This window comes from Struthio camelus, chromosome W, assembly GCF_040807025.1.
Source record: "Struthio camelus isolate bStrCam1 chromosome W, bStrCam1.hap1, whole genome shotgun sequence".
Taxonomy (NCBI): Eukaryota; Metazoa; Chordata; class Aves; order Struthioniformes; family Struthionidae; genus Struthio; species Struthio camelus.
Genome location: NC_090981.1, coordinates 60,199,930 through 60,227,325, shown reverse-complemented (window position 1 = coordinate 60,227,325; position 27,396 = coordinate 60,199,930). Strand labels below are relative to the sequence as shown.

Here is a 27,396-nt window from a genome sequence, read left to right as displayed (position 1 = left end):
CAATAAATCAGTTTCTCTCTATCGCCCGTCACTATTTTCATTTTCGGGCAGGCGTTATCTCAAATTCTGCAAGAAACTCACGGGACTTTCAAGCCACAGTCTATATTTCTATGGTTACTGCCTTTCCCTTCTCCTAGTTTTAAGCATGCGTTGTGCCTCAGTCTTGGTATTCGCTCTTGCATGAACACAATAAGAAAGAAGATGTCCTTCCTTCGCAGGGCTCCCTTCTTTATCCATAAAGAACAACCTGTCTCTGTAAAACACACTTCTCCCAGGCCCTACATGGAAAGGTGCACTACCTCAGAATTGACCTCTCAGAGAAAAGGACAGGACACGCCACATCTCCATCATCCACGCTCACAGTGCTCTCTTGCCTAACATCCATATTCCTTTAAAAAGTACCTGCACTAAGATCAGTCTCTCATTTTTTTCCGCTGCTCTTCTTTTCCTACCTAGTCTTTTAGCACTGCTTTGCTTTTACCTTTTTTTCCTACCACATACTGTTTTCCTCTGCTGCTTTCCACAGTTGTCCTGCTGTTTCCCAGCAGTATATTCTAATATACTAAAAAGTACCCTCTCCTCTAAATCATTAGAATGAATTTCTGTTCCATTCTACCATTTTAACTACTGCCCATGCCTACAGCTTTATGAGAAGTTTTAGATTTTTTTTAAATAACTATCAATCTCAAAATCACCTGTTATAATCCATACGGGACTGGTGTAGCTGCTGCTGTTTTAGAAGTAGTTTTGCTTCTTGCTTAGCCAACAAATGTTGGAGACGCTCCTTTTCAATTTCCAGCTCCATTTTCTGCAGAAGAAGCTGCTGCCTTCTTTCTTCAGATAGCCTTTTAGCTTCCTCTGTTTCTTTAGACCCAGCATCCACACTGTCATTTAGCCCAGAAACTCGAGAAAGCCTAGAATAATCACAGATTTCACGAACTGGTCCAGAATGTCCTCCAGGTACCCAGCTGACATGGTGGCTCTCTTGTATGGCACCTGGGCTCCCTACATGCCTAAAGGCACAACAGTGACGCATTTGCTGAGGGCATGCGCTCTGAAATTCGCTTCCTTTCTGTTCCATCTGCTGAGCTGGTTTCATACGGTTAGGGCTCCTTTGCTTGCTTAAGGAAATCGTATTGTTGCACTTTCTGTGCAAGCCATTTTCCACAGGACATTCCTTTAGACACTCCTGATGGTTGTGATGGACTTCAGCCCCATAATCATGATTATTTCTGCAAGGCTGGGACAACACAACACGGCCTGGGCTTCCAGCCTTTGATGTGCTACTGTTCTTATAAAAAGTTCGTGGCCCTTTCATACCTAAGTAGGAACCATCTAGCTCCAAAGACAGCTGTCGGCATGAGCTCTTCTTACTTGAAACCTGTAATAAGAGAAACAATTTCTTGTGAACTAAAAAAATATATATCTCTACTCATTAATTTCATGGGGTAAATGCGTTCTCTCGAAATTAGACTTGCTGCACCATGCTGATGGACGTACAGACCAACCCGAGAAAATGTTTATCAAAAGACATACACGAGTCTGCTATCAAATCTACAATTCATTCCATCTACATAAGTGCAATAAATATAAAACTACTGCCTGCAGAATCCTCAGCATAAAATGAGTCGCTTCAGAGTATCAAGTAGTTGTGAGCATCCAGGGTTACATAAAATCAACTTGAAGAGTGGCAAAAAACATTAAATGTTAATGTTTGAAAATGTTTAATTTTGAATACCGAGCCAAAAAATCCATTCAGCCACTATAAATACTCTTTGATTGGCCATTACACAGCAGGAGATTTGATGTAAAACATTTCACCTTGCACTGAATGGGATATTACTTACCGCTGGAAATTTGATGAGAGTTTTTGAAATATCTTTACAGAAACACAGATAAAAACCAACTACTTTCTGTAAAAAATGGTTGTACATCAAAAGCTGTCATTTAAATACAAAACATGTTTAAATTCAGCTATAACCGTAAGTGATTTTTCAATTAAGCTGGGCAAGTGATTACACTCTGATAAAAATCTGAAGAAAGCAAGCAACTGTAATTCACATTTGTCAACAAATTTCAGTGGCTTTGTTATACTTGTGGATATTATGTAACAGATACCAAAATCCTGCTTACATGCTGGAGTATCTTTGCACTATGGTTCATGTAGACACTTAAGCATTTGAGCTGTTATGCACATCAGAACAGCAGTGATTCAGGCACTCGCTTTTCTGTTTCTAGATTTGTGCAGTAATTTCAGCAACACTGAATTTAAACTCCCCAAGCCTTTGGGACCTTTGACAAAGATCTAATTTATTTATTTTTTTTTAATTAAAGAAGCCAGTTTGTTAAAGATAACTAAGCCACCTTAGAAGCAGTGAAATTTGTTGGCCACTGATGGACAGAAGCTTACAAGAGATCAGGTATTGTCCACATACATTGGAAGACGACCGGGATGCCCAAAAACCTTAGAACTTAAGAATGCAAGCAAGCACACAGCAAGGATTAGAAGAGAGATGTAATCCAAATCTATGCAGCGCTTATATGTATTATTTAAATACTTTATTTTTTTTTATAAATAAACAAAATACCAAACATACTCTGCTGCCCTTCAAGACACCCAATTACAAGTTTCTTGTAGACTTCACAGAATGTGAATTAACATAGATTAGCACCTGAATACTGATATTTTATTATTTCCAGATTTGTGGACACAAAAACATCCTCTCCACCACATGACTGAAAGCAACGGATGTCATGTTTTGCCCCAAAGGGCCCAATGAGTTGGAGATATTTGCATTAATGTCAGTGCTAAATGTCTGAGGAAAGGCCGGTGCATGGACTGGGTGAAAAGTGCAGGACATCAAAATATTTTGAAGTCAGAGGGGCTGGCAGGGCAACCGAGCAGAAATGCAACATGCTGCCAAAAAGACAGAGTTTTGTTATTTATTATTCACAGAGTGCCATCCTTTTCTGCAATATTTCCAGACAAGTAAAGGCTACAAAGACTTTTAATCTAAACTAGACAGCACACACAGAGATGACCAGCAGCAGAAAAGGGAAAGCAAGGGAATCCTATGGTTACATGCTGGCTCTCATCTCCCATCTTACCTGCTTTTGCAAACATACTATTCGGGCAACAACAGAAAAAAAGGGTTTCAAGGCAGCTAGTTTCCCAAACGCCCAGGATAGAAGACAGTGGGAGATGTCAAGGTATTCAACTTAGAGCACCCTGTTAAAGCTGACAGTTTAGGGTGGTCTGCAGAAAGACCATACTTAATTTGCCTACACCGCATAAACAGAATTAGACAAGAAGAAAAAAAAAGAAAATCAAAAAATAGAATAACTGAGAATTTTTTTTTAGCAGTTTGTTTGATTGACCGAAGAGACATGAGAACGTTAAGAAATCTAAGCACATGAACGAAGATGGCAGAAAATAATCATCAGGAGCAGGTTTAAGAGTAAAGGCCCAAATTGCAAATTAACTGCACGGCTAAGACTCTATTAGGAGCCCCTCAAGGCCCTAAAAGAGAGGTACCAGTTAGCATGTGTTGACCTTGGCCACCATTAAATCTGCCCCGATGGTCTCAGAAAAGGCATTGACATTTAAATACTTCATAACAAGGCAGAGAAACTTTAATGTTATTTCACAGTTACAATATGTTTGCAGGGGGGAAAATTCTTTTTAATGTCATGGAATGCAAGCAGAATTTTTTCATTCCTTTAGATGAAGGAGGTCATATCAGGTACAACATCAAGTTCCAATTTCACATGCCTTAACGGCTACTCAGTACCTTGCAGGGTCTGACCCCAAAGAAATATTAACCATTGGCAATCAGAAGGGAGTCAACACCTTTGTAAGTAATTTGTGCATTTCTGTTAATGGTTTAATTGAAAACTACAGCAGGATGGTAGAGAGCGCAGGGAAAGTGGACTGACGTTTACACTCAGGAAGGATCATGTGAGACTAGAGCATGCCATGACAAATCTGTAAGATGTAGGCTGGGTAAAAGAGAAAAGAGAAAAAAAAATCTAGACTCATTTAGAGCATAAGAAATTAGGTACTTTTACAAGATGAGCTTGAGAAAGATGCTGCCTGTGGGACACATGGAAACCATGACGGACCATGATGGAACAGCTGTGCTTCCCCCTCTGTGGAGCTCTTCTGTGCTTGTTGTATGGTACTTGAAGATACAACTTGCTTTAACAGAGGCTTAAACAAACAAACTCACTTAGACTGCTCCTTGAATCATATGGAGTTAATATGACTTGGTTAGATGTGAAATACTTGTACTGTAACAAGGAGATATCAAAAAATAGCTCAAATAATGTTTAGAAAGATTGAAAAATAAAAACGTGGGGAGGTCAGTGAAATCCAATCCCAGTACTCCCTTCTGCTGAAGGAGTCAGACCAAAGTCTAAACACACATTCAGTCCTGAAAATTTCCTAAAAACAGAGAAACAGCGCCCCAGCTTTATACAAGCAGCTTTAGGTCTGCAAATGCTTCTTAAAAGCAACTTACACATTGCTCTGCAGCATTAATACACAGCCCTGCTACAGGAGACACATCTGCAGAACGAGGCCAGCGTACATGGCTTTGTACTGTAAGGGAGCGTGGCTAAACTAGTAGCGGATCAAATCAGATCTTACAAACTCAACACAGGCAAGGTTCTGACATTTCAGTGGTAGCTCTGCACGTACAACAGATGTAAGCGGCGGCCCAAAAACCATTAACTCAAGAAGTCTTGCACTCTGAGAGCCAAAGCAAGGGCCAACACAGACATAGGGATAAATTGTGTCGTTACGGTAAAGAGCAAAATTCCTATAGACGATAACAGGATCAGAGTTTAACCCAGAGTACCTGGCTTTACAGTTTGTACCTGAAATATATTTGAATACAGAAGAAGCAACAATGAACTAAAATTGCTGTTGACAGTATCTTGAGCACAATTCTCTTACTTGGATTTTCAGCTTTGGGGTTTCCTTTGGCAGGGGAGTAACACAAGGAAGAACATACAAGTTCAGTTGTACAGAACAGAGCTGGGAGCCTGAAGGAAGCCAGGAATGAACAGAAGTAGCAACCACAAGAGAAACATAGGTAGAGTACATTTAAAGATAAAGCAAGAATTTCTAAACGATACGTGAGAGACTACAATACGCAGAGGTGCCCTGAAGAGCATCAAGGACACGTATTAGTGATCCAGCCAACACGCATCCTAAACCTGAGGCTCCATCACTGCGCATTGTTGATGGATAGGTCTCAACTCAATAAAGCTCAGTTTTGGATTTGCAGCTCTGATAGCAATACAAGCACACAGTTTTGTCACTAAAATGAGGATAATATATTATAAATAATTTCAAGCAGGAGATCCGGGCTATTTTAAGAACAATCTGTTCCAAACAATAAGAATATTTGAAGTGCACAGCTAATGTAAAGGAGCTATTCTTTCCAACAGTTCATAAGAATTTGCCAAGAAGAATGTAAAAAAGTAAAGATTTTTAAAGTAAATTAGTATCTACTGCAGTCTATCAACTTTTTTGAAGAGTATAATCTTTTATCAAAATCTTTATCATACGGAACCTCGTATCAGTCATTACAAAGTGCCCAGAGAGCGGTTCAGCAACTGTCTCCATCAGTAGCTACGACAAATACGGCAGAGAACTCAGAAGGCTAGCTGACCGTTTTTCAAGCAAGAAATAAAGCATTGTTTTCTGCAGGAATTATGTACAGCTATGATTGCCACACTCCCCTGAATAAAATAAGTGGTCTCAATTCAGAGAAAGAACATGCAAATGACAGTTACAAGCCTATATTTTTCCTGTAAAAATCCACTGAACTCTATATTCAGAACAGGTGCAGCAAAAAAATAAAATAAAAATAGGATCACATCACAAAAACACAAATCTATAGCTGCTAGCTGACAGCAGAGGAACACCTCCTATGTCTGTGCTGCCTTCAGTTTTTTTCTCCTCATTGTTAAGAGGGTTTGAACTAGGATGCCAGGTGCACAAAAACCTGCGTTCAGAGTGGCACGTGAGCATTTGCTGGCACTCAGCTTTAAGTGTATATCTAGCACTCATAAACATGCCACCCTTCTCTCTAGCTACACAAGTAGATATTCTCTAACAAACGCCCCCATTTCAGATCAGCAAACTGCTTTTACACTATCTGATAAAGCAGCCATCACTAATGCAGTATTCCAAGAAAATGGAAGTAAAATAAGTACTGACAGTTAAAGATGTCCATACATTCAGTCTTGGAAGGCACTGTAAGCAGGATGCCCGTTAAGCCAAAAGGCTAGCTACACATGGCAATGCGATGCCTGACTACAAAAATTAAGCAAACATGTTTGCTTTCAGAAACAAAACTATATCAGACCTGTTTGCACCACAGAAAAATACCACTACACTAATCTTGACAGCACTGGGTCTAACTATTAACATTCAATGTGATGCCAACATTATAAAAACGAAAAATCACAATCTTCTGACTTCAATTTTTTACTTCTGCCCTTTATTTTACTGAGGAATCAGTAGTTCAAGACCTAGATAAATATTTCAAAAACTATACTATTTGTGAGCAGGGCAGGTCACTACCATTTCCCAGTGCATTTGGAGTTCATGTGAAATAAGGGCAGAAGAGTGATGAGCTGCATTTTTAACATGGGCACACACAGAATAGTTGCCTAGCTGATAGAGAATGCGTAATGCAACATCTGCACGGTACGCCTTGCCAAAGCCCCATCCCAAATAAATGTAGTGCATTCTCCCTAGTGCAATTAACTCTCATACTCTGGCAGGTTTTGCTAGAAGATCATCAAGGTAGATTACCTTCCAGCATATGAACTAAATACTTACAGGTGTTATATCATCAGTTATTACTTACAAACTTCTGCATTTAACAAGACATCCAGGCAAATGAATGATCTAATTTATGAATTATTTATAAGAATTTCACAGCATGCTCCTGGCGTCATCCATGGCCTTTTCCAGGTCATATGACACCAATTAGAGCTGAATTTTAAATTATTCAATAACCTGAACTCTCTTGTCATTTAACATATAGATATCAATGCAGTAAACAAGTTAAGTCTAATGGGCCCTGGAGGTTTGCATTCCTCCGCCCATCAGCAGCAGAGACTGTATGCTGCCACCGGAATAGAAAATAATAGAATGCAGCAGTCAAAAACATTTGCAAGGTTTTAATAAGTTATTTTGGCTCCCTTAGGGATTTTAGTATAACTTACAAGCTCTGAATCTAAAACATATTAAAGTCCTTAGCTATGTGCTTTTAAAACAAAATTGGGACATACCAAAAGGGCAAGCCTGACACTAACCCTAATTTAGGCCCCTAATTTGAAATATAGTGGAAATTATAGAGTAAGCAAGATTTACTACGCACAACTCATTACCTCCAGGCTCTCCTACAATATAGCCAAAAATAGCCCCTCTTCCCAACACATATACACCTGTCTGTAAAGATAAGGCTATACCAGGGAAATAGAAATGGTAATTTAACAGCTACCAGTTGAGAGGTATGCCTCACACTTCTTAGTCCTACTGTAAAGAAATGACCTCCACCACTCTTCTACTCTAACTACATTGGAGAGATCTCAGGTAGAAATCCATTCAGATTTCAGGTATCAGCTTCAAGAGGTACAAGTGTAGAGGAAAGGTTTAAGGAAAGGACTGTATATTCCAGAGGAGAGAGGGGACTTTATGGCCTCCAAAACAGAAACGTCATGAGCGAGCTCTTAAAACCACCTTAAAACCATTATTTTCCTTGATTACTACAAGAAGGGCAAGAAGATATCAACAGCAAACATAAGGGAGATGAACAGCATGGAAAAAAACTCATTTAAGACAAGCTACATCAGCTTTTTATGGCATCTCTTAGTTAGAAAGATTTTTAAACTATTTGATAAACATTTACTGAAGAAAATTTAGACACCTGGTTCTGCCTCAGAACAAAGCATGGCTGACAAACGCATAGCACATATGCCACATCCCACCTCTGAACCAGCTCAGAAGGCCCTTGGGCATCTCCTGAGCCAGTGAGCATAGCTTCCTGAAGAGAGGTAGACAGACGCCGTATCTACTGCTGACCTAGCCTAGGAAATCCAAAACATATGGTGGAACTGAGAGGAAAACTTTTGATGTTGGGTGCAGCTCCATACAAGCCTAACTCCTGTCTAGCCCCAACTGGCCACACAGCACTGGGCACTGAAGAGCTACAGCAGCAGTGAAAGCATAATGCAATGCAATGGGGCTTATTTTTATAGAATCTGTGTTTCAGCTTTCTGAATGCTGCTGTACTAAATTCCAGACCGGCTCCTCAGACGGCCCCTTGCAGTCCCAGGGATCGAATGACCCCACTGATCCACATGCAGGTTTCCTTTGTGCTCTCACTGCTTGGCAAGGATTCCAAAATTTCCTGAGCTCTGTGCAACAGCAAGAGGAAAAGATGGGAAAGAAACACATTCAGTTTATCCTTTTAAACATTAGCAAGAAGTTTTCTAGTTACTGCTATCAAGACGAATGCTGAAAAAGCAAGGATGTTGAGAAAATATCAAGCTGAGTAAATAAAAATACACCTATCCAAATCGTCTAGCCAGATTAAGGAGTAAAAGAATTTACATAAAAGAATATAACGTGGAATATCTGTACCTCAGCCTTCGGGGGCAGGAGGCATGCTATGGAGAGTTTTTTTTTTTTTTTTTTTTTGACCTTATAAGAAAAATGGGGTAGGGGTGGGACGGGGGGAACAACAGCCTAAACTCACAACATACATTTTAAGAACACACAAAAATAGCTATAAGGGCTTTCATTTTGGTTACCAGCCAGATTTAGTTTCATTCCTACACTGGGCAGCATTTGATTATTTCACATTAAGAGTGGTAACATACTGGATGATAAGAGGAAAGTTCATATTAGCTTTCGTTAGAGTAATACCATCATGCATTCGGTCCTGCAAGGTAACTTTGCAGAGTTATTATAAAAAGTAAACAGTTTTTTACTGGGAATCACAAGTTTAGCATATTAGGGGCTACATGTGTTCTCAGCTATTTCCAGTCTCTTTAGAATTCAATCAACATTTGCTCCAAAGTCATGCTTTCATAGCTCCAGACATAAGACAAAAGGGCAAATATACTGTGACCCTCCTAAATAGCCCTGATTACTGTGATCAAACAGAAGCCAGATACTTATGTGGATAGGAACGTGTAGAGTTTGATGCATGAAGATTACTGCAGGAGTAGACACTGAAACACCAGCACTTGCCAACGTGTACCTCACCATGACAGACAGTATCACCTTCCCCTGTATTTACCGTAGGGATAACTGTGGTACCCATTGGCCAGGGATGAATTTTAAGTGATAGCCACTGTTTACTCAGAAAGACTGCCAAAAAGTTTTACTTTCTTCAAAAAGCGTCTCCTGCAGATTCCCTTGGATACAGACACGGGCCTTTGCTGCAGAAACAAAGGAAAAAAAAGGGAAGCCTTTTAAGAGTTAAAGCACGCACAGGGACAGTATTTTAGGGGAAAAATACACAAGCAGAAAGTTATTTAAATAATACAGAAATCCCACAAAAGCAGAAACAGAGACTCCTTTGACTTTAAAAGGAGGGAAAGGTGTGCCCAAGTGAATGCATTCTACTAGGAGTGCCCTTGCAATAGGGCCAGACGGCATTTAGATTCTGCTAATGATCCCATCTCCGGGAGATAATTCATAAAAAGTAAACAGTAATTTTCATGTGCCTGCCCTTTTGATCTTACATTTGTAGGGAGTATCCTGAGGCTAGCCGTGGGCGCCCCCGTGGCTCTGGCTGATTGACCTCTAATCTGCCCCTCAAGTAACGATCACGTCAAGGAATGACAACAAGAGTTGCATGTAAGCAGCCATTTCAGTGCAATCCCATTAAAGACAGGCTGACTCACTCAATCTTGTCTAAGAAGTTTCACGCAAGAAAAAATTAAAGCTGCTTAAAAAGAATTTTTATTTTGCAACAATGCTGCGCTTCAGAACAAAGACTGGAGCAAGGCTAGCTCATCAAAACCCGACCAGTACGTAGCGTTATATTAACTGGCCAAAAGCTAGTGCAAGACAGAACAGTGCGTAGCCCCGTGATTATGTGTTAAAACAGTCTTGATAGCATAAAATTAACAAAGACCTTGAGACGAGTCAAGTCAGAACCATGGCACTTGGCCTCTCCACATTTCAAAAAAATGGGTATGTCACATTATTAGAAAGCAGTTAAGTCTAAGGGCTTTGACACTGACTGCTCACTGTCTCATCTGCTCTGAGGTAACAGCTTGCATGCTCTTACCCCACACCATCCTACAGTAAACACAAGATGGCACGTAGGAGACAGCTTATGTCTCTTCCACAAGGAATGAAGCTAAGAGATAAAGCAGCTATCCCAGAGCAGTCAACCTACAGAAACTTGTTGGCATGCTAATGCCCCTAAGTTACCAGGAACAACTTACTAAATTAAGGGAGTGGAAAAATTACGAATTATCCTGCTAGAGTACATAGAGAAATGGAAGCACAGACTATTTTTTGTTTTATTTTACAGCAATATTAACGAAAGAAACCAAGAAAACATGTATATTCTGGACACACTGAAGTTTATAGTGCTAGAGCAGAGCATTAACTGTGAAGGAGTTTAAAAGGCTACGAGTCTTTTCTGGATGGCAGCAGAGCTCCATCATGGGCAGACGTTACATACAGATTATACTTCCAGGTCTTGATTCAGTTTTTCCATGGTTAGCTTACATACCTGTTTAATGAGACATCTGCCAGACATTCGTGAATTAGCAAGAATTCCACTTCTTATCAGAAGTCAACATTTTAGTTTAGAGCTGCATAGGAAGTGCACGGAAGCACAAATGGCACTCCACAGATGGCAAGGAGGGGGATGTTTGTGGTTGAGAATGTACGTAGCTGGAAGTCTTGTGCAGAATATACCCATTGCTGAAGAATCTCCCCTAAGTGTATTCACAGCATGACATCTCATAATCCATCACCTTATTTGACAGTCTCCACATTGGATAGGTGCCTCCTAAACCCTCTGAGCAACAGAGGCAAACTACCTCGAGTCTAGTAGCCTTGCTTTCTCAAACTTCGAAACTCAAGGCCCGCGTGGCATATTCGCTGTTATTTCAGTGAAAAGTGAAATGATTTTTATTTGGCAGACTTGCAATATCTCGATTCATTAATTAGCTGATGAAAGATCGCAAGAAAAGTTGAATAAAGGAAGAGGAGCAGGCATGGAGTAAATAGCAATCTCCCATTCCCCAGTATAAGCCAGCCATCTCCTTTTGAAGATGCTGACTTCAAAATACTCTCAACGTACTTGAATGATACTGAGGATAGACCACCAGATCTTCTTTTTAGGTCTGAGATTCGCTAACAGCTGAGGTCATTGTGCAGCGTGTTTAGCAGTTGCAGGTAGGCAGCTGACAGAGCAAAATGACCTCTGATACATCAGGCTACAAAGATCAACTTTCTCTTGACCCATGGAAATGATCTTTTATAGTCCTGCTTGATGCCATAAAGTTTAGCAATGGTATCATCACAGTTATTATTCGCATAAAACGGTCCTAGATGTGGTGCTGAACAGCTTGATAGTCCATCCTGATGGGTCTCAGCTGCAGAATACTGATATAAAGGCTCTTCTATAGTTACCATAGACCATTAGGTTGTCTGAATGGACATCCATCACTAACAGCTTGTGTGAAGGAGAACGCTTAAGTTAAAAGGGCATGACCAAGCATAAATTGAAAGGCCCTCCACTACTCCAGGGCAGCAGTGACCTTGTGAGGGAATCTCCTTCATTCTGACACACAGCAATCTGGACAGACAGACCAAATTAAACCACATGCAAACATCTATTTTGCAGGGCCGGGGGGGGGCACAGAAAAGTTCTCAGCAGCCTGAAGAGAAATCCTTGCACAAAACCGGGTCTTGGTCACAAGCACAGAAAAATATGCCAAGGAATTATATATGTCTTTAAAGCATCCTAATAGTTAGCAACACACTATGTCCTGCTTCCAGTTTAAGGGTGTGGGAGTCCAGTGTCCAACGCTAAGCCCCTGTAGCGCAACTTCCCCCAGTTAGAACGGATGTGTAGACTTTCATTTCAAGACAGAACCATAGTTTCAACAACCCCTGAGACATGCTAATCTCAGGACACTCGTTCCATACCTCAGCAAATGTTACATATCTCTCTTGAGCTCCTTGCCACCAGTATATCGAGTTTGGTAATTAACAACAGTGGTCCGTTTTTCAAAAATTTGGTCTCAGCTTGAGGAAAATTAATGTAAGATTTTGGATACAATATACCTGCAACGTAAAATCACCAGGAAAAATTGTAGAAGTTTATATTTTTGTATGATTTATCATTCTCAATTTGTGAAATTAACATAGACCTGAATCCATATGATAGTTTGCACAAACAGAGAAAGCAGAAAGAGCCCATGATGTCAAAAGGTATGAATTTTGAAAGTTCTGATGATGAAACTATAACACATAGTGAAAGATTTCTCCAGCTGGCTTACTAGGCCACTTTTTTAGCTAGAGTTGTTTAATAAATGTATTCGGAGTACCAAGCTTAAGCCTTTCTTATTCCATCTGAAGGAACTGCATTTCAGCTCTGCTTCTTGGACTCAGGATTCAAAGAATGGTAATGCTTTGAGGCTGAAAATTTCTAAAACCACTCAGTATCAACTTTCATGGGAGCAGAATTAGGTCAACAGTAAAATCCAGCCCCTCCAGGAACAGAGTTGAGCCATCCAGTTCAACACAGAAGAAATTCTCATCAAGAGTTTCCATATCTGTAAAATCCCTTGGGATTTTTAAATAGTAAAAACTTTTACTTCCAAATGTTGTTGTAGAGTAGAAAGCTCTATTCTACTGGAGAAGCAAAACAGGAGGTCTGAGCCTCCTCCATAGTTACGTATTTAAATGACTTAAACCTTTTTGAGTGTCACAAACTTGATAAGAGAGAAAGAGAGAGCAAGTTGCAAGCATGCAGAAGAACCGAACGAACAGAAAGGAAGAAGGGCCAAGAGGAAAGAAATAAGCAAGCCAAACACATTGGTTCAGTCAGGCATTTAAAATGGGTTCTCTTTAATTAGCTAAACCGCAATACAAATTAAAATTGAATTTCTTGTTCACAAGATATTCATTGAAGGGGAGGTGATGCAGCTGGCTATTTCCAGAGTAGTTCAAGCTAAAACAGACTCAGTTCTGCAGGACTGAACGGGAGCCAGTTTCCATCCTTTTCCAAAGATGGAAAAGCAACTTGGCAGCAGGAAGTCCGAGTGCAAGCTCCATCTCAGAAATACTTAAAAAACAAGACAAACCTGTGGCGATTGTGACTGAACTCATTAAAATCACTACAGATTATTTAAAGTCCTCACGTCTGACATTCAGGTCCTTTATGATGTTTTAATGACTGTGAAAAGAGGCTGTAGACTCAGGGTAGAAGTGAGGGCTTTAATGCTGCAGCTGATCGCTAAGTGCCCAGTAAAAGAAGTTCTGTGCCACACAATATTTTTGGCATGAAATGTTAAACAGGATCGATTGCAGCACTTCACTTTGTTTTTTGAAATCTTCTGCTTTCTGATGACAGAATTGTTGATGATACAAATGCCCAAGCCCAGCTTCCAGTCTAGATAATGACCAGAAGCAAAATAATCAGATCTCTTGGATCAGTGTCTGTTTCATGATACGAGATAAGATTAATAGTTCCATGCTGATTTGCCATTTCCTAGCGTGGCGTTAAATTACAACTTTACAGGGGAGGAATGTGTACCGTACGAAACTCTCAGAAAAGGGCAACACTGAAGCATGGCTATCATGAGATAAAACCATAAAACAATCACAGCCCTTGGGGGACCACAAACTCTGTGCAGCCTCTCATGTGTCAGATCATCGTTGGGTGCCTGGTTATTTTATGATAAGATTATCTAATGCTAATCTCACCACTAGAATTGCCTGCCATAAGAATGTTACCAACTTTCTAATTTTAACTACTGGGTTCCTGAAGATAACCACTTCAATTCTGTTCAAAAAAAAAAAAAAACCCACCACACACACACAAAAAAAACCACTCCCCATGGTTTCTCTGAAGTTGGAACTACTTCAAATATCAAACTTATAGACTGGATGACTTTCAATGTCTGACTCGGTGACTGTCAATTCCTCTCTTCCCTCCTATCTTCACCTTGTTCTGACACAGGACAGTATTATATGCATAGAGGATAACACAAATTCTTCTATTTCATTTCCCAAACTACACAAAAAAATGCCATTTCAATGCCTCAAAAAAAAAAAAAAAATCAATCCATACTCTACATATTCTGAAACAATGCACAAGGGAAGAAAAATGATTTTATAACCCAAAAATTTCATCTTAATGAATTTAGGATTATCCAGCAGAAGTGGCAACCTTCACCATAACAAATTCAAAAGTAGATGCCTACCAGCTGATTCCCTGGAGGAGTTTCTCTCGAACGATATCTCCAGAACTCACTATTAATTCATCAAAGAAATAATCTCAGTCTTTAGTTGCATCATCCAGTGTTATAACTAAGACATAAACATACCCTTTACATCATAATTCTCATACTTGTAAAGCTACTTAAGCAAATATCTTTCTCCCACGATTCAGTGCACAATAGCAGATGACTGCAGAGCTATACAAGCTAGTTAGGGTCATACAGCTCCAGTTGCAGGTGAGAAATTTCCAAAGCAAAAACCCTTTACGGAAACTGCTTTCGGGGCAGTGGCAGGTGGGGCTCCCCAGAAATAAAAATGAAGTATAACATTAAATAGAAGGAAAAACCTCAAGCAGAAGAACACAACTGGCTCTGCTCCAAACCTACACTCACACCAGCGACCCCAGCTAACACATTTATAGTCCACAGTTTGGGGCTGACCTTTTTCTATACTTTTAATCAAACCTCATAACCAAGCTAAGACAGACATGTTACAACAGAGGCATATGGATTAACCATATCGTAATCACATTGCAACTGGATATTACTATACTATTTTAATTTTCTATAGATAAAACTAGAGAATAAGAACAGTTGAAGGCAACGTAAAGAATAGATTTGCCATCCTACTCACTAGTAGGATACCCTTCCTTGTACACCAGGTATCTTATATACACATACATAATATAGCGTCTGCATTTCTCTTGTTTTTTGTATTAAAAACGGTTCAAAAGAAGTTCAGACGTGTGTTTCTCCTGAGCTCACCTGTTCCTGCTGTTTGTTTCTCACCTGAAGTCATAATCCTGTCTTTGACATCATAATCATTTGTACAGCCACCAATTGAGATGTCACAAACGGAGGATTATGGCCAGCTGGGGAATAAGCAGCAGGAGCAGATGAACTCTTAAGAAACCAAAATCTTGTTTTCATGCAAATGTCCTTCATAATAGAGAACAAAAGAACAAAGGAAGAAAAACATAATGGAGAGAAAAGACCAGAAGCAGGTTTCTTCCTAAACACAAGATCCCCGAGAAGTTTCCTCTGAGAAGTCAGTCACTGATTAACAGCATAAATCATCACAAAAATAAAATAAAACCAGACATCTGATGATTGAAACCCCTCCACAAACACGCAAACGCATAATTTTCTTCTGAACACAAAATTTGCCAAAATACTAGGCTCTCTGAAAGAACTTGTAACCTTTAGAGATGTTAATAAACATTATGGCTTAATATTCCTTGCGATAGCAAGGTATTTTTTGTTCTTGTTCTATTGATGAAGACACTGAGGCTAAGAAATGTAAGGGACTTCCCCAAATCAGTAACAATCAGGTTGCTTGAGTCCAGGGAATCCAACATACACATTAGAAAACTCAAAGCTAAAAGCAGCCTACGCTGCAGAGAAGCAAAAATCCCATTGCTCCCATTACCGAAGGCCGTTGCAGAAGGGCTACGCTGGGTTAGCGGATCTGAAGAGTTAAGAGAAACATGAATAATTTTCACATTAAAAAAATAATTCATATATTAATCTCTCTGAGATGTATTCTAGCTATCAATCTGAACGCCAGTATTCAGCCACTTAAAAACAAACAAAACGAAAACAAAAAAAACTTACACAACAGCAATCCAGACCCAAGCCAACGGGATCTTTATATGTAAAGAGGAATTCAATCAGCTACACTAATATTGCTCACGCTATAACACTGCTGCCAAAAAAGTTACCAGCAATTCTTCTGACTCCACTTTCCGTGTGTTTTCATTCACCATTGGGTAACCAGTGGTGAATTGTAACATATTCTTGGCACCACTGCTATACCGTATCAGCAAATTCAGTGCTTTCGCATCAGTGTAATTAATAAATATAGGGAACTAATTTCTTGGAAGAGTCAAAAAACATGTGTTTTGCCTCACTATTGCCTGCAATGAGCTGAATATATGCCATTAAATTTGACAGTACAGATAAGACTACAGCTCAAACAACTCCATCATCTGCCCGTACTCTAGTTGCCATGTAGTCTTCTGGACATATCCCGTCCAGATCTTGTCACGGTACAGCAGAAGTGGCATCTCATTTCCTCAGTAGGAAAGTAGGGGAGGAGTCAGTATGAAAATTGTGCCTTCTATCCTCTTATTTTCCTTTCTCCAGTTTAAGATGCTAAGGTATGAGTAGTATGTTTAGCTCATTTGAACTGTCCAAATAGGCTCCCTGTACGTAAGTGTGCCGTTTGACAAAGTTGAGAAAAAGAGTAAACTTCTTGGCTTGCCAAGAGTCACCTTGTATTGCGGAAGAAAGCCCCTCTCTTCCAAACCTGGAGCAAATGCAAGTGTGGTTATAAACACCGTTCTAGCTTTCAAACAACAACATGCCTGACAGCATACTGCTAACAATTAATGCACAATACAGAACACCACAATGACAGAAAAAAAACCTACTATGTATGACATTTATTCAAGAGTTTAAGTAAATGAGTTGCTGAATAAGTCTAGGCTAACTTAGGATTTTAAAGTTTGATAGACAAACATCTAAATATCATAACTAGATATTGACCATACTGTAATTGCTTTCAAGTTGCATTTAGCTTTGAAATCTGTTGTTTCTATTTCAGAGCTCAAAAAGGGTTTGGCTGCCCAAAACCTTATTAGTTTTCCAAAGTATATCACTATAGTCTAACAAAAGATATTATATCTACCCAGAAATTAATCTTGCATTTGCTCCGAAACCTGTACACTTTATTTCTTGAAGCAGAAGCCTGACATGTGTTTCTAACCACCAACTTTAAACCTGTCATCTTGAAAGCCTAGCTGGTTAAAAAAAAACGTTTTGCTTTTCTACAAATTTTGCACATGGTATGTTAATAAGACTGAAAGATCTTATAGTCAGAAAGGAGATAGGGATATTTACGAATAATCTAAAACTGATTTACAGAAAATGCATTTAAGCTCTTCTTTCCATTTTTGCTATAAAGAAGGACGTGCAGTTTGCTAGTAAGCACTTTGAATGTACAAACTGCTCCTTCACTGTGTTCATGTGCCTTCTTGGTGGTAGTTACCATGCTTTCAAAACTTTTTTTTAAATGATTCATTCTAGAACTAATAGATATACAGACAATGAGCAGTGTGTAAGCCATAGTTTTCTCATCTATTTTCAAGTTTCTCATCTAATGGGAAAACACTGATAAAAATCTGTACTGCAAAACGAAGTTCTATCATTTTGGAAAGGATAACGTCGCTTTCTTATGTAGCAGCCCTACCAAATCTTTACTTTTAGGGTAGAAGGAGCACAGGGAGGAATCAATTCTACAGTAACTATACTTTCAAAACCTCTATTTCCTCAACACCTTCTTAACGCGAGCAGTACACATGCAGAGAATTACCCACTGAGCGTTTCAAGACATAGCCTTTAGATAACATGCTACAGCAATGGATAATGGATACTCTAGGAACAGGCTGGTAGAAAACTGCCAGTTAAAACAGCTGAACTTTCAACTTTCAGGAGTTAGTAAACTATGAAGAATGAAAAAATCTCCCATTAAAAAAAAAAAAACATAAGCCACCAATTACATCAGTCTTTAAAGAAGAACAGAGGACTCGCATGTACCTGTGAAACCAATGACAGGAGGCCAGTCCAACGACACCTGTATGAAGTCTGAAGTATCAGCACTTCATATTTAAAGGCCATTGCTATCTGCTGTTAAAGGGAAAAAGTCTGCTGTGTAACAGTATAACCAATGTGCCCTGCCAGTCCCGAATCCTTACTGCTATAAAACTGATTGCTAAGCAAAGCTTTAAATAAAGTTTAGAAGTGAAATGCTCTCAAATGTTAGCTTGTGATTTCTGAAATTAGAGGTCAACTCTACTACCCCTTGATGCTTGACTTCTAAAATTCCTTAAAATATGGTACTTGCTTCCTGTTTTCAGGAACGCACCTCATGCAGACAAGCATATGGAGTCAATAAAGGTGTCTCCTCATCTGCCATCTGATGCTTTATTTTTCTCACTTATAAATTACAACTGGTTTTAGTAAGAGCAATCTCTGCACACAGATTTGAAATGCGCTTCCATTTTCCACGTTGCAGAGCTATATGGCTTAGTAAATACATGCAATTTAGGTTCAAAACCATAGCTCCAGGCACTACACATTAAGAATTTTATATTACTGAAAATTAATGTCTTTTTTGCATATGCTTCAGCAATAAATTAAAAACTATGTCTTATATGTATCAATTGGGATTTTCTTAGCCTTCATTTTAAAAAAGAATAATGCATACAGAGTTGCATTTCAGTTTCATCTCTGGGCTTTTAATAAGAGAGAGTATGAATTTATTTCAATTCATCAAAAGCAACTAACTAGAACTCTAGGAGTCTCATATTTCATATTGAAATGTATGTGTTCAACTACATCAATATCAACCTCTGAATTCAGTTCTCAGAATGGAAAAAAATTGGTGCCTGCTTGTACTGTACTCAGAGCAGTACCCAAGACACAGAGGCAAAGTAATGGTCATTATTTCTTTCAGCACAGAAAAGATAGTCCTGCTGTCAGAGTGAGGTGGAAAACACGTGAGGTTATGATAAACGCTGGAAGAGAGGTGCAAGGACTTAATAATGCTATGAAGCTAAACTATCCCTTGGAGAGCTTAGTTCCCTCCCCTGTATATGGGGAACAAGAACACTTTTCTCCTGGTACAGCCTACTCGAGACAGCGGGATGCTAAGGAGGTCTGCAGGATTCTCTTAGGCCACATAGAAAACTGCTTCCGTGGGAAGAGATGAGTGGAATTGGGCTTTTCCTTCAAAGTTTACCTTTCAAGCCTCTTGATTGCTCTTGCTTTAAGCTCAATTTGATATCAGAATCGTCCAACCAGTTACTTTTATTCTATCTGTAATAAGCAACAAAATAGCATAAACACAGGCAAGTTTTGTCAGGCTATAACCACAGGGCCTGTTTAGCAGCCAGAGTTTAACATGTACTCACCTTGGCTTTTATGTAGTATATAGTCTGATAAACTGCGTGACATATTTGCTATCTGGTGACCTACTAGATGCACATGTGCATCTACCAATACCCTAATCTCGATAAACAGGTTCTTTCCATTTTCAGAGCTATTCCATCTCTCAAGTGACCTTGAGCTAGGTATTTTGTTAATATTTCACAATGAGTCCAACCTGACTTAGCTGAATTAAAAGCCTTTTTTCACTAGTCTTTCAGCATCATCCAGTATTATTCAACATTATTCTTCCTGGTAAAAAGCCCCTGAAATAGGTTAGTTTCTCTGCAGCTGTTGCATCTAAATTCTGTTATCTGTTAGGCCCACATCTATAGCCAATCTATAGCCAATAGCAGATCCACTGCTCTCTGTGACCCAAATCTTTGGACAAGCTCAGGATAACCACGCTCAACACTTTGTTCAAGAATGTCAGAACTGCCACACTGAGTCAGAGCGAAGATCAGACGAGATGAGCATTTAGTCTCCAGTGCTGTACTGCTCAGCAGCCCCCCTGCCACCACAGGTGAGGGACTGCTCAGTTCCCATATTCACCGACTGCATTATCACTACCCAAAAAAGGCCTGCAAACCACCCCAGGAGAAGAGTGCTGCTGTGATGAGACTCCAGGGCCTTGCAAACATTGGCTGGTTCAGGTAATTGGAGAGAAAAAGATATAAAAAAATCTAAACCAACGAACAGTGGCTTGGGACTCTGGAGAACTGGCTACAGTTCCCAGCCAGACTGCAGACTGCAAGCGGGATCTTACGCAAGTCAGTCTCATTGGATGGAATTTTTAACCAAACAGTAGCTATTACTGACTGCAGAATGAAGATGCACAAGCAGCAGTTTCGCTCTTTGCTTCCCAACATAGCCGCACAGCTTCTGTAGATTCTTCTGTGGATTCCCCCCCCCCCCACCCCCCAAATCAACTCTGTAACAACTCTTGATTCTTAGTCCTGTCTGAACCCCTTAGAGATCACATATAGCCCTGACGATACAGAAAGAAGATCCTTCAGCCAATTTAAATTAGCTAGCTAGGATACCAGGCCAAATCATACGAGATTCAGTGAGGGATGGCTTTACCCTGAGAAGCAGCAAGCTGTCCCAAGAAGAATTTGGGACAAACATCTCAGACGCATTTAATTTGGGAAATGCCTTTGCTCTTTTTCCCTACGTTGGCCATAAAAACAAATTTAAGCTTTTCCTGCTTCTATATCCTACTACCTACGTTGAGAAAATGCCTCCACTCCAAATCCAGATTTTGCTCGGGGACATCACGCTTCAGAAAGTAAAACTAGCATAGAAAATATCAAGACGAGCCTTCAATGTGCAATCTAATATCAAAGTTTTTGCCTCACAAGTAGAGACAAAAGAATCTATTCAATAAACCAGTGGTGAGATGCAGCAGAGGGAACCTATTAGCCTATTCCTTGTACATTTTACGAGTTCATATGCCTTAATAGGAATTCTACCAAGTGAATTCAGGTGCAGGTGCATTTAAAATGTGTTATTTAATAACATCTACAAAAATAATTGCATAAATTGGAAGAATTTGAATAGATGTATCACCTCCCATTTCTTCAGGGCAATAAGTGAACCAGGTGGCCTGCTTATAAAAAGAGAGCTAGAAAATACATATTTTTTAGAAAAAACATCTCTTGCAATTGATGTTCCAAAGGAGCACATGCAACTCTCATAAGTCAATTTAAAACTAATATTATGTTTGTTTTTAAACTGTGAGATTGCAAAACCCACAAAAATGTATTTTCTTGTGTTTTTTCAGCAGTGGAATCTCTCTGGAACTGCAGCAGTGCCAAAACCTTCTATTCCCATAAGGCTTGAACACAGTTATGAAAGACTTCCTAAGGTCAACTTTTGAAGGTAACTTTCAAAGTCTTTTCTCTATTACAAATGTATTAAATGCACCAAAATACAGTTTTCATTAAATAAAATGTATTTATGAATCTTCAACATATTATCCAACACTCTCCTTTGGAACAGGCTTGTCAATAGAACAGCATCGTCAATCAATCAAATAGATTTTGAGTACATCTGCAATGAATCCACACTGCCATAAATTGACTTGAGTCATTTAAAAACTCATATCTTAATGCTAGGAGAAGAAAAATTATTATTTTGATCTATTCTTCCTCCCCTGTTAAAACACCTTGGGCAAGGGCTGAGCATTAAAAAGAAAAATAACCAACAGCTGTATTACAGCAATCAAGGCAAAATAAAAATGACTGATCAATTCAGAGGAGAAAATATAAAAGACATCAAAACTTTTTAGTTAAAATCTTTGTGTTGTTTATATAGAATGAAGTGTGTCAAATGCATTGCCGTAATTAAACGGGCAGACAGGGTGCCAGAACTGTAGGTGGTTAAAACACCCACATTTTCTCCCTTCTCACCCTTTCTCTCTAGATTACCAAGGCATTTAAAAGTGTATCCTCTTTACAAACACTGTTCTACTGAAGTACTTAGCAAGAGCACTGTAGGAAATGATGACCCAGAAATTAGTATGTGGATTTCTCTGCTAGTATCAACAGCACTGCAACAGGAGAGCCTAGGATTCTCTCCTCCCTCCTTTTCATTAGACAGGAATCTGTAATTCTTTTTCAGAAACTATTCCCATTACATTTCTTCCGCAATGCATGTAGCATCCCTACTACATAGTACTACATCTCAGACTATTACCTTATTCTTAAAAGCTTGTTTACCTTCATGTAATGCTTGTGCCTGAAAATACAGTTGCCACTTGAAAAAAAATAATTCACTGCAATTGATCTGCCTTGCTCAAATTACAAGCAAAAAAACGCTCACCCAGAGAGAGTTTTTGCTAGCCATATAAAATACAGGTCTGACTTTAGAGCAGCTTAGTCCTTTCTGAAGGTGCTGAGGAGCTAAGCGCCCTCAGCTTTCACTGAAGAGTCCAAAACACCCAATACCAGTAGAATGAGTTCAATCCCACTTCAAATCAGCTAGCTGAGCTGAACATGCTACGCAAGTGCATGAATAGTATGAATAACATGCTACGCAAGTTATATTTATAACTGAAAACAACAATGTACATAGAACAGAATTAACAGAATTAGTTTCCCTGGGCAGAGGATCACCTGTAAGGGAGAGCAAACTAACCCCTCAGAGAGCTAACCAAGAAGCCCTTCAGAAGAATCCCAGGCCAGATTTCCTCTGGCATGGAGGCGCACAAACCCTTTTCAAACTATACTCGATACTGCAAGACCTTAGGAAGTTTCTCCAACATAACTTTGAGACTACATCTATCATTCTGTTCAAATCAACTCTCTTCAATGCATTCCACAAAGATGACTGGCTGAGATACAGGTGGCATCAATGGCAGCACCATGAAAACCAAAAAATTACCGTTAAAAATTTGTGGGAAGAAAATGCTCACAGAATCACAGAATCGTTTAGGTTGGATGGGACCTCTGGAGATCATCTAGTCCAACCTCCCTGCTCAAGCAGGATCCTCTAGAGCATATTTCCCAGGATCACGTCCAGACGGGTTTTGAATATCTCCAGCGAAGGAGACTCCACTACCTCTCTGGGCAACCTGTTCCAATGCTCAGTCACCCTCACAGTGAAGAAGTTTTTTCTCAGGTTCAGATGGAACTGCCTGTGGTTCAGATGGAACTTCCTGTGCTCAGCGCTGTATTTCATATCACTGAGCCTGTTACAGAGCATGCTGTTCTATAATGCTCTTTTAAAGTACAACCATTCTAAAACTGAAAATGTATTAATGACAGACAGTAATCTACACCATCAGTGAGCCTGTTAAAAGACAAACACTTAAGAGGGAAAAGATGAGAGTATGCAAACACTACAAAGTAAATCCCCAAAAGAAGACAACAGTTAAGATACTAAAAGTAGGTATAACATGATGGAACAGGAAATAGCAGTTGAATGCAAGAAACGCTTTCTGACAAGAAGTTTTCCATGAGAAGCAACAGAAGCCAGCTTTCATGCTATTTAGGCTGGACAAAAATATTAAGAACAGATCTGGATGGAAAAAACCCTGCAGTGGAAGCAAGGAAGGGAAGATGAAAGGTTTGGTCACAAGCATAAATTGAAATCGCAAGGATTAGAAGTAACAAAAAATAAAACTGGCAATTTGGGAGAAGTCCAGAGGAGAGGAGGTGGGAGGGGAAAAAGTAGAGGAGAAGTTCTTTACCTGTCTCTAACATCTGATTTTTATATCAGTCCTCCAGTTCAATGAAAGAAAGTGACAACCACAAAGTAAAATTAACAACCACACGCAGAGACAATAAATATGGATTTAAAGTGGAAGATCTAACAAAAAAAGTCTTTTGCTCTCCTGCAAATGGAGGATGATGACAATTCAAATGGAAAAAAAAACACAGCAAACAATATTCATAATAAATGGTTTCCACAGGCTACAAAAATCATTGTGAGGTGCTGTATACTGCAGAGTTTTATGACATTTTTTGGCTGAGTTCATGATTAGGAGATTACATAAGCTGTTTATTACTTGCTGCAGCCTATGGAGCGCAAAAAATGAACTGGTCATTTAATTTACACTAAATTTGTACCAGATAGCAGAAAAGGCAAAGCAACTCACTGAAGACAGAACAAGCATTAAAATGCTGCCACTGAGAAAACAGCACCGTTTTCCAATATTGTGCTGCGTAGAGAAAAAAAATAGTTTGGTAAAAGACAATTAGTATAAAAATGCTTTTGAACTCTGCCTGGACCTATGGATTAACGCCCAGCAACAGAAATGCCTGCATGTATATTCACACGCATGCATGAGCACAGTAGTTGTGGATGAACAAGGGGAAGAGCTCAAGAGTGACATGGAGGAAGGGAGGAAAAGAACGGCAACTGAGTTTTCATGTTTCCCCGAAGTCCCAACTAGAACTAATAAAAATGAATTCATCCGAAAGTCTGTGATGGCCACAAATTTAGTCACACACAGTCTGGCTGTCCAAATGAATGGTGAGGAAAGGGCTCACATCAATCAGCTTCTTCTTAGAAGATTGCCACAACTTCAATAGGGATTGACAGAGTTCAGTGCCTGCCAGACTGATGAGCCAAGCACCAAGCTGAAAACATTCTGACTATTCATAATGACATTGCAGACTAGGGCCTTTGATTAATTAATTCAGGAACTAAAGCTTTCAGTTACTGTAAGATGAATATTTGAGGTAACTGTTTCTCACCTCTTACGGTATATGAAATCCACGTCCCACCTCTCTACCCTCACTCTGTACTAGCATCGTTATTGCAATGCCTTTAATGGCTATTGCTTCTAGCGTTGCTGCTATGCAGCATCTCATGTACATTGCAGTTGCTTTTCCTCCCTCAAGCAAATTACTTTCCTACAAAATAAATAAAACAATTGTAAATGTTCAATGATATGCTTTGGAGAGATTTTGCTAAATCAGCCTTCTTCAAGCCACAAAAAAACATTTGTCTTAATTGTGACTAACATTATCTTTCAGTGCTCTTCAAAAATCTCTGACCAACACCACGGCTGTAGAACAGCACTGCTAGAAATGTTGCTAGGTAGCATTACACATACGGATAATTAGCAGCTACAGAAAAAAACCCTATCATTTTATTGCATTATTGGTCAGCCAGAAGAAAACTCATTTTCATTAAGACAGACCTTTCAAGTCATTTTCAGATCTAAATTCCTTACAGGATGGCAAGGCGTCTGCTATATTAACGTGTTCCAATTAAACAAAGTTGCATAACCAAAAAATAAAACTTGAATAAGTTGCACTGAAGTAAGGGAGCAAACGCTGTACCTTCTTTGGAAGGCATTCAGCAACCTCAGTCACATCAACCGCAGTTAGCAGAGAACCTGGAGGATGCAAGACATTGCAGAGAAAACAGACTTACAGGCCTGCTCTAAATTTTCCCCAATCTAAGTTAGCTCACCAATGCTGTCCATATACTTGAACAGAATATGATACAGATTTAGTCCTAAAGTATCTGCCATTTCTCTCTTCCAGTTTATGCCATTTCTCTCTTCAGTTAATGCTGTTTTCTGTAGCATGATCCTCTATTAAAGCTGCACAGGAAAGCATTTTAAAGGGAAGCAACAAGCTTGACAGACAATAGGAGTGAGTCCCAGGTAAACAGCAACAAGGGAAAAAGCAAAGATTGAAGCTGGAAGACATTAGTAAATTAACTTCTCCAATAGTCAGTTTGTGACCAGCATGCTTCTTTTTTTTTTTTTTTTTTTTTTTTGAAATTCCACTTGCTCAAAAATAAACACTCACACACCTTTTATTAGAGCAAAGCCAATCATTACAAAGAATGTGGCTTACGGACAGAGAGAAATTTAGCAAGAGTCAAAATCAATGATCTGTGCTGCTTTGATACAAAAGTGAAAAAGCACACGATATTTCCTTCCTTTTCACAGCCTCTTATATAGTCTTTTTGTTTTAGAGTAAATTTTGCCCGGCAGAAGAACACTGAGCCCAAAAACACTGAGGGAATCACACATCAATAGCATGTAAGAGCCCCTGCAGGCCACACACAGCGAAAGCCTAACGGAAATACATCTGGCAACAAAAGACAGTAAACTGACTGGATTCACAAATTATGAGAGACAGGGCGACTACAAGGCCTATTAGAATCAAAACAGCGTATTTACAGGCTCGTGGCTGTTCACAACTTTCACTTTAGATTTAGAAAGTCTCGGTTTCCTTTTTTTGTGAATACGAATTCCAAATAGACTGTTTTCTTCTCCTTAGCACTAGCAAGTATGACCTTTAGGACATTCTGGCTTCGCTCAAGTGATTTGGCTACCTCTTTCCCTTCCCTCATTCCTTTCCAAATAAAATCTAGAAGTAGAAAACAGCTTACCACTTAGCTTTTTTTTTTTTTTTTAAACCAGTTGTCACTGTGTAAGAGCTATTTAACTTCCTCTTAAAGGCATACTTTCTGAACAAGTGGTGTGCAGTAATTTCTTGCATCAGTAAGAGTTTCTTTTATTAAATAAACAGTCCAATACCTAATAATGAAATCATCTTAAATAAAATCACCTCAATGTTTATTCCAAAGTAGAAGGACCTGGACAAGACACCAGGTGCTAATTTTAACTAATTTATTAAACTTGGGCAAGTTTGGGTGCAGATGAGACCATCAACGACAAAAGCAAAGCCATCCAATCAAACCTGTCAATGCATGAAACTGTACTAGTTTTATTTAGACATAGGGGGACTGCTAAAAGTTGACATGGAGAGGAGACTTTAAAATCTGGACTCCCCATTTCCACACTGCTGTCCCTGCTGTGCGCTCAGCCTCCCTAGCTCCTGGCACATCACCCCTATGAAAGCCACAGAAGTACTGCAAATTGACTAACAAGATTAGCAAATCTGCTCTTGACTTGTTCAATAAGGTGTTGATGCATGCAGATATATTTGCTGGAATGACTTCATCCAACAGGAATCAAATCTCACCGGAGCCCCTTCTATTTTCAGTCCCTAATCCCTAAACCTTTCTAACCTGAGTCTAACAAAAAAGGAGCTGAAAGGGAAGGAGAGGAGATAATGATGCCCGCCGCGAAGGCAGCCGATCAGGCAGTGCCTCCCCCAGCTCCTGCACACACAATCAGCACCAGCTGTAGGCCAATTAAACCCAGCCGCTCACAGGTGTTCACAGAAATGACTAACACAAAAGAAATTCGCACTTCAGAACTGCAATATTTAAAAGCTTTGAGGTGGAACCAAGAAAGATAAAAGCCCGAATTAAGTTTATTGCCACCTTGTGCTTCACTCTAATGCAGGTTTTGAACAGGGCCTCCCATTGGTATTAAAAGTTGGATGAACATCTGCATTTAAAACACAGGAAACCAAGCACGTGAAGTGCTTTTAAAACGCCAGTTGCCATAGTGGATAGGGGGCTTTAGGATAC

The 27,396-nt window shown here is 39.4% G+C and overlaps 1 protein-coding gene across 7 annotated transcripts in view; it reads right to left on the bottom strand.

Annotated features, from left to right (window-relative positions):
* Window positions 1-27,396, bottom strand: part of LOC104138537 (protein hinderin) — a 173,613-nt gene that overhangs the window by 58,407 nt on the left and 87,810 nt on the right. For all 7 annotated transcript variants that reach the window (XM_068924828.1, XM_068924822.1, XM_068924827.1 and 4 more), the window contains one exon: window positions 696-1,381. In XM_068924828.1, the coding sequence (XP_068780929.1) occupies window positions 696-1,381 (686 nt within the window). The remainder of the gene's footprint in view (window positions 1-695; window positions 1,382-27,396) is intronic.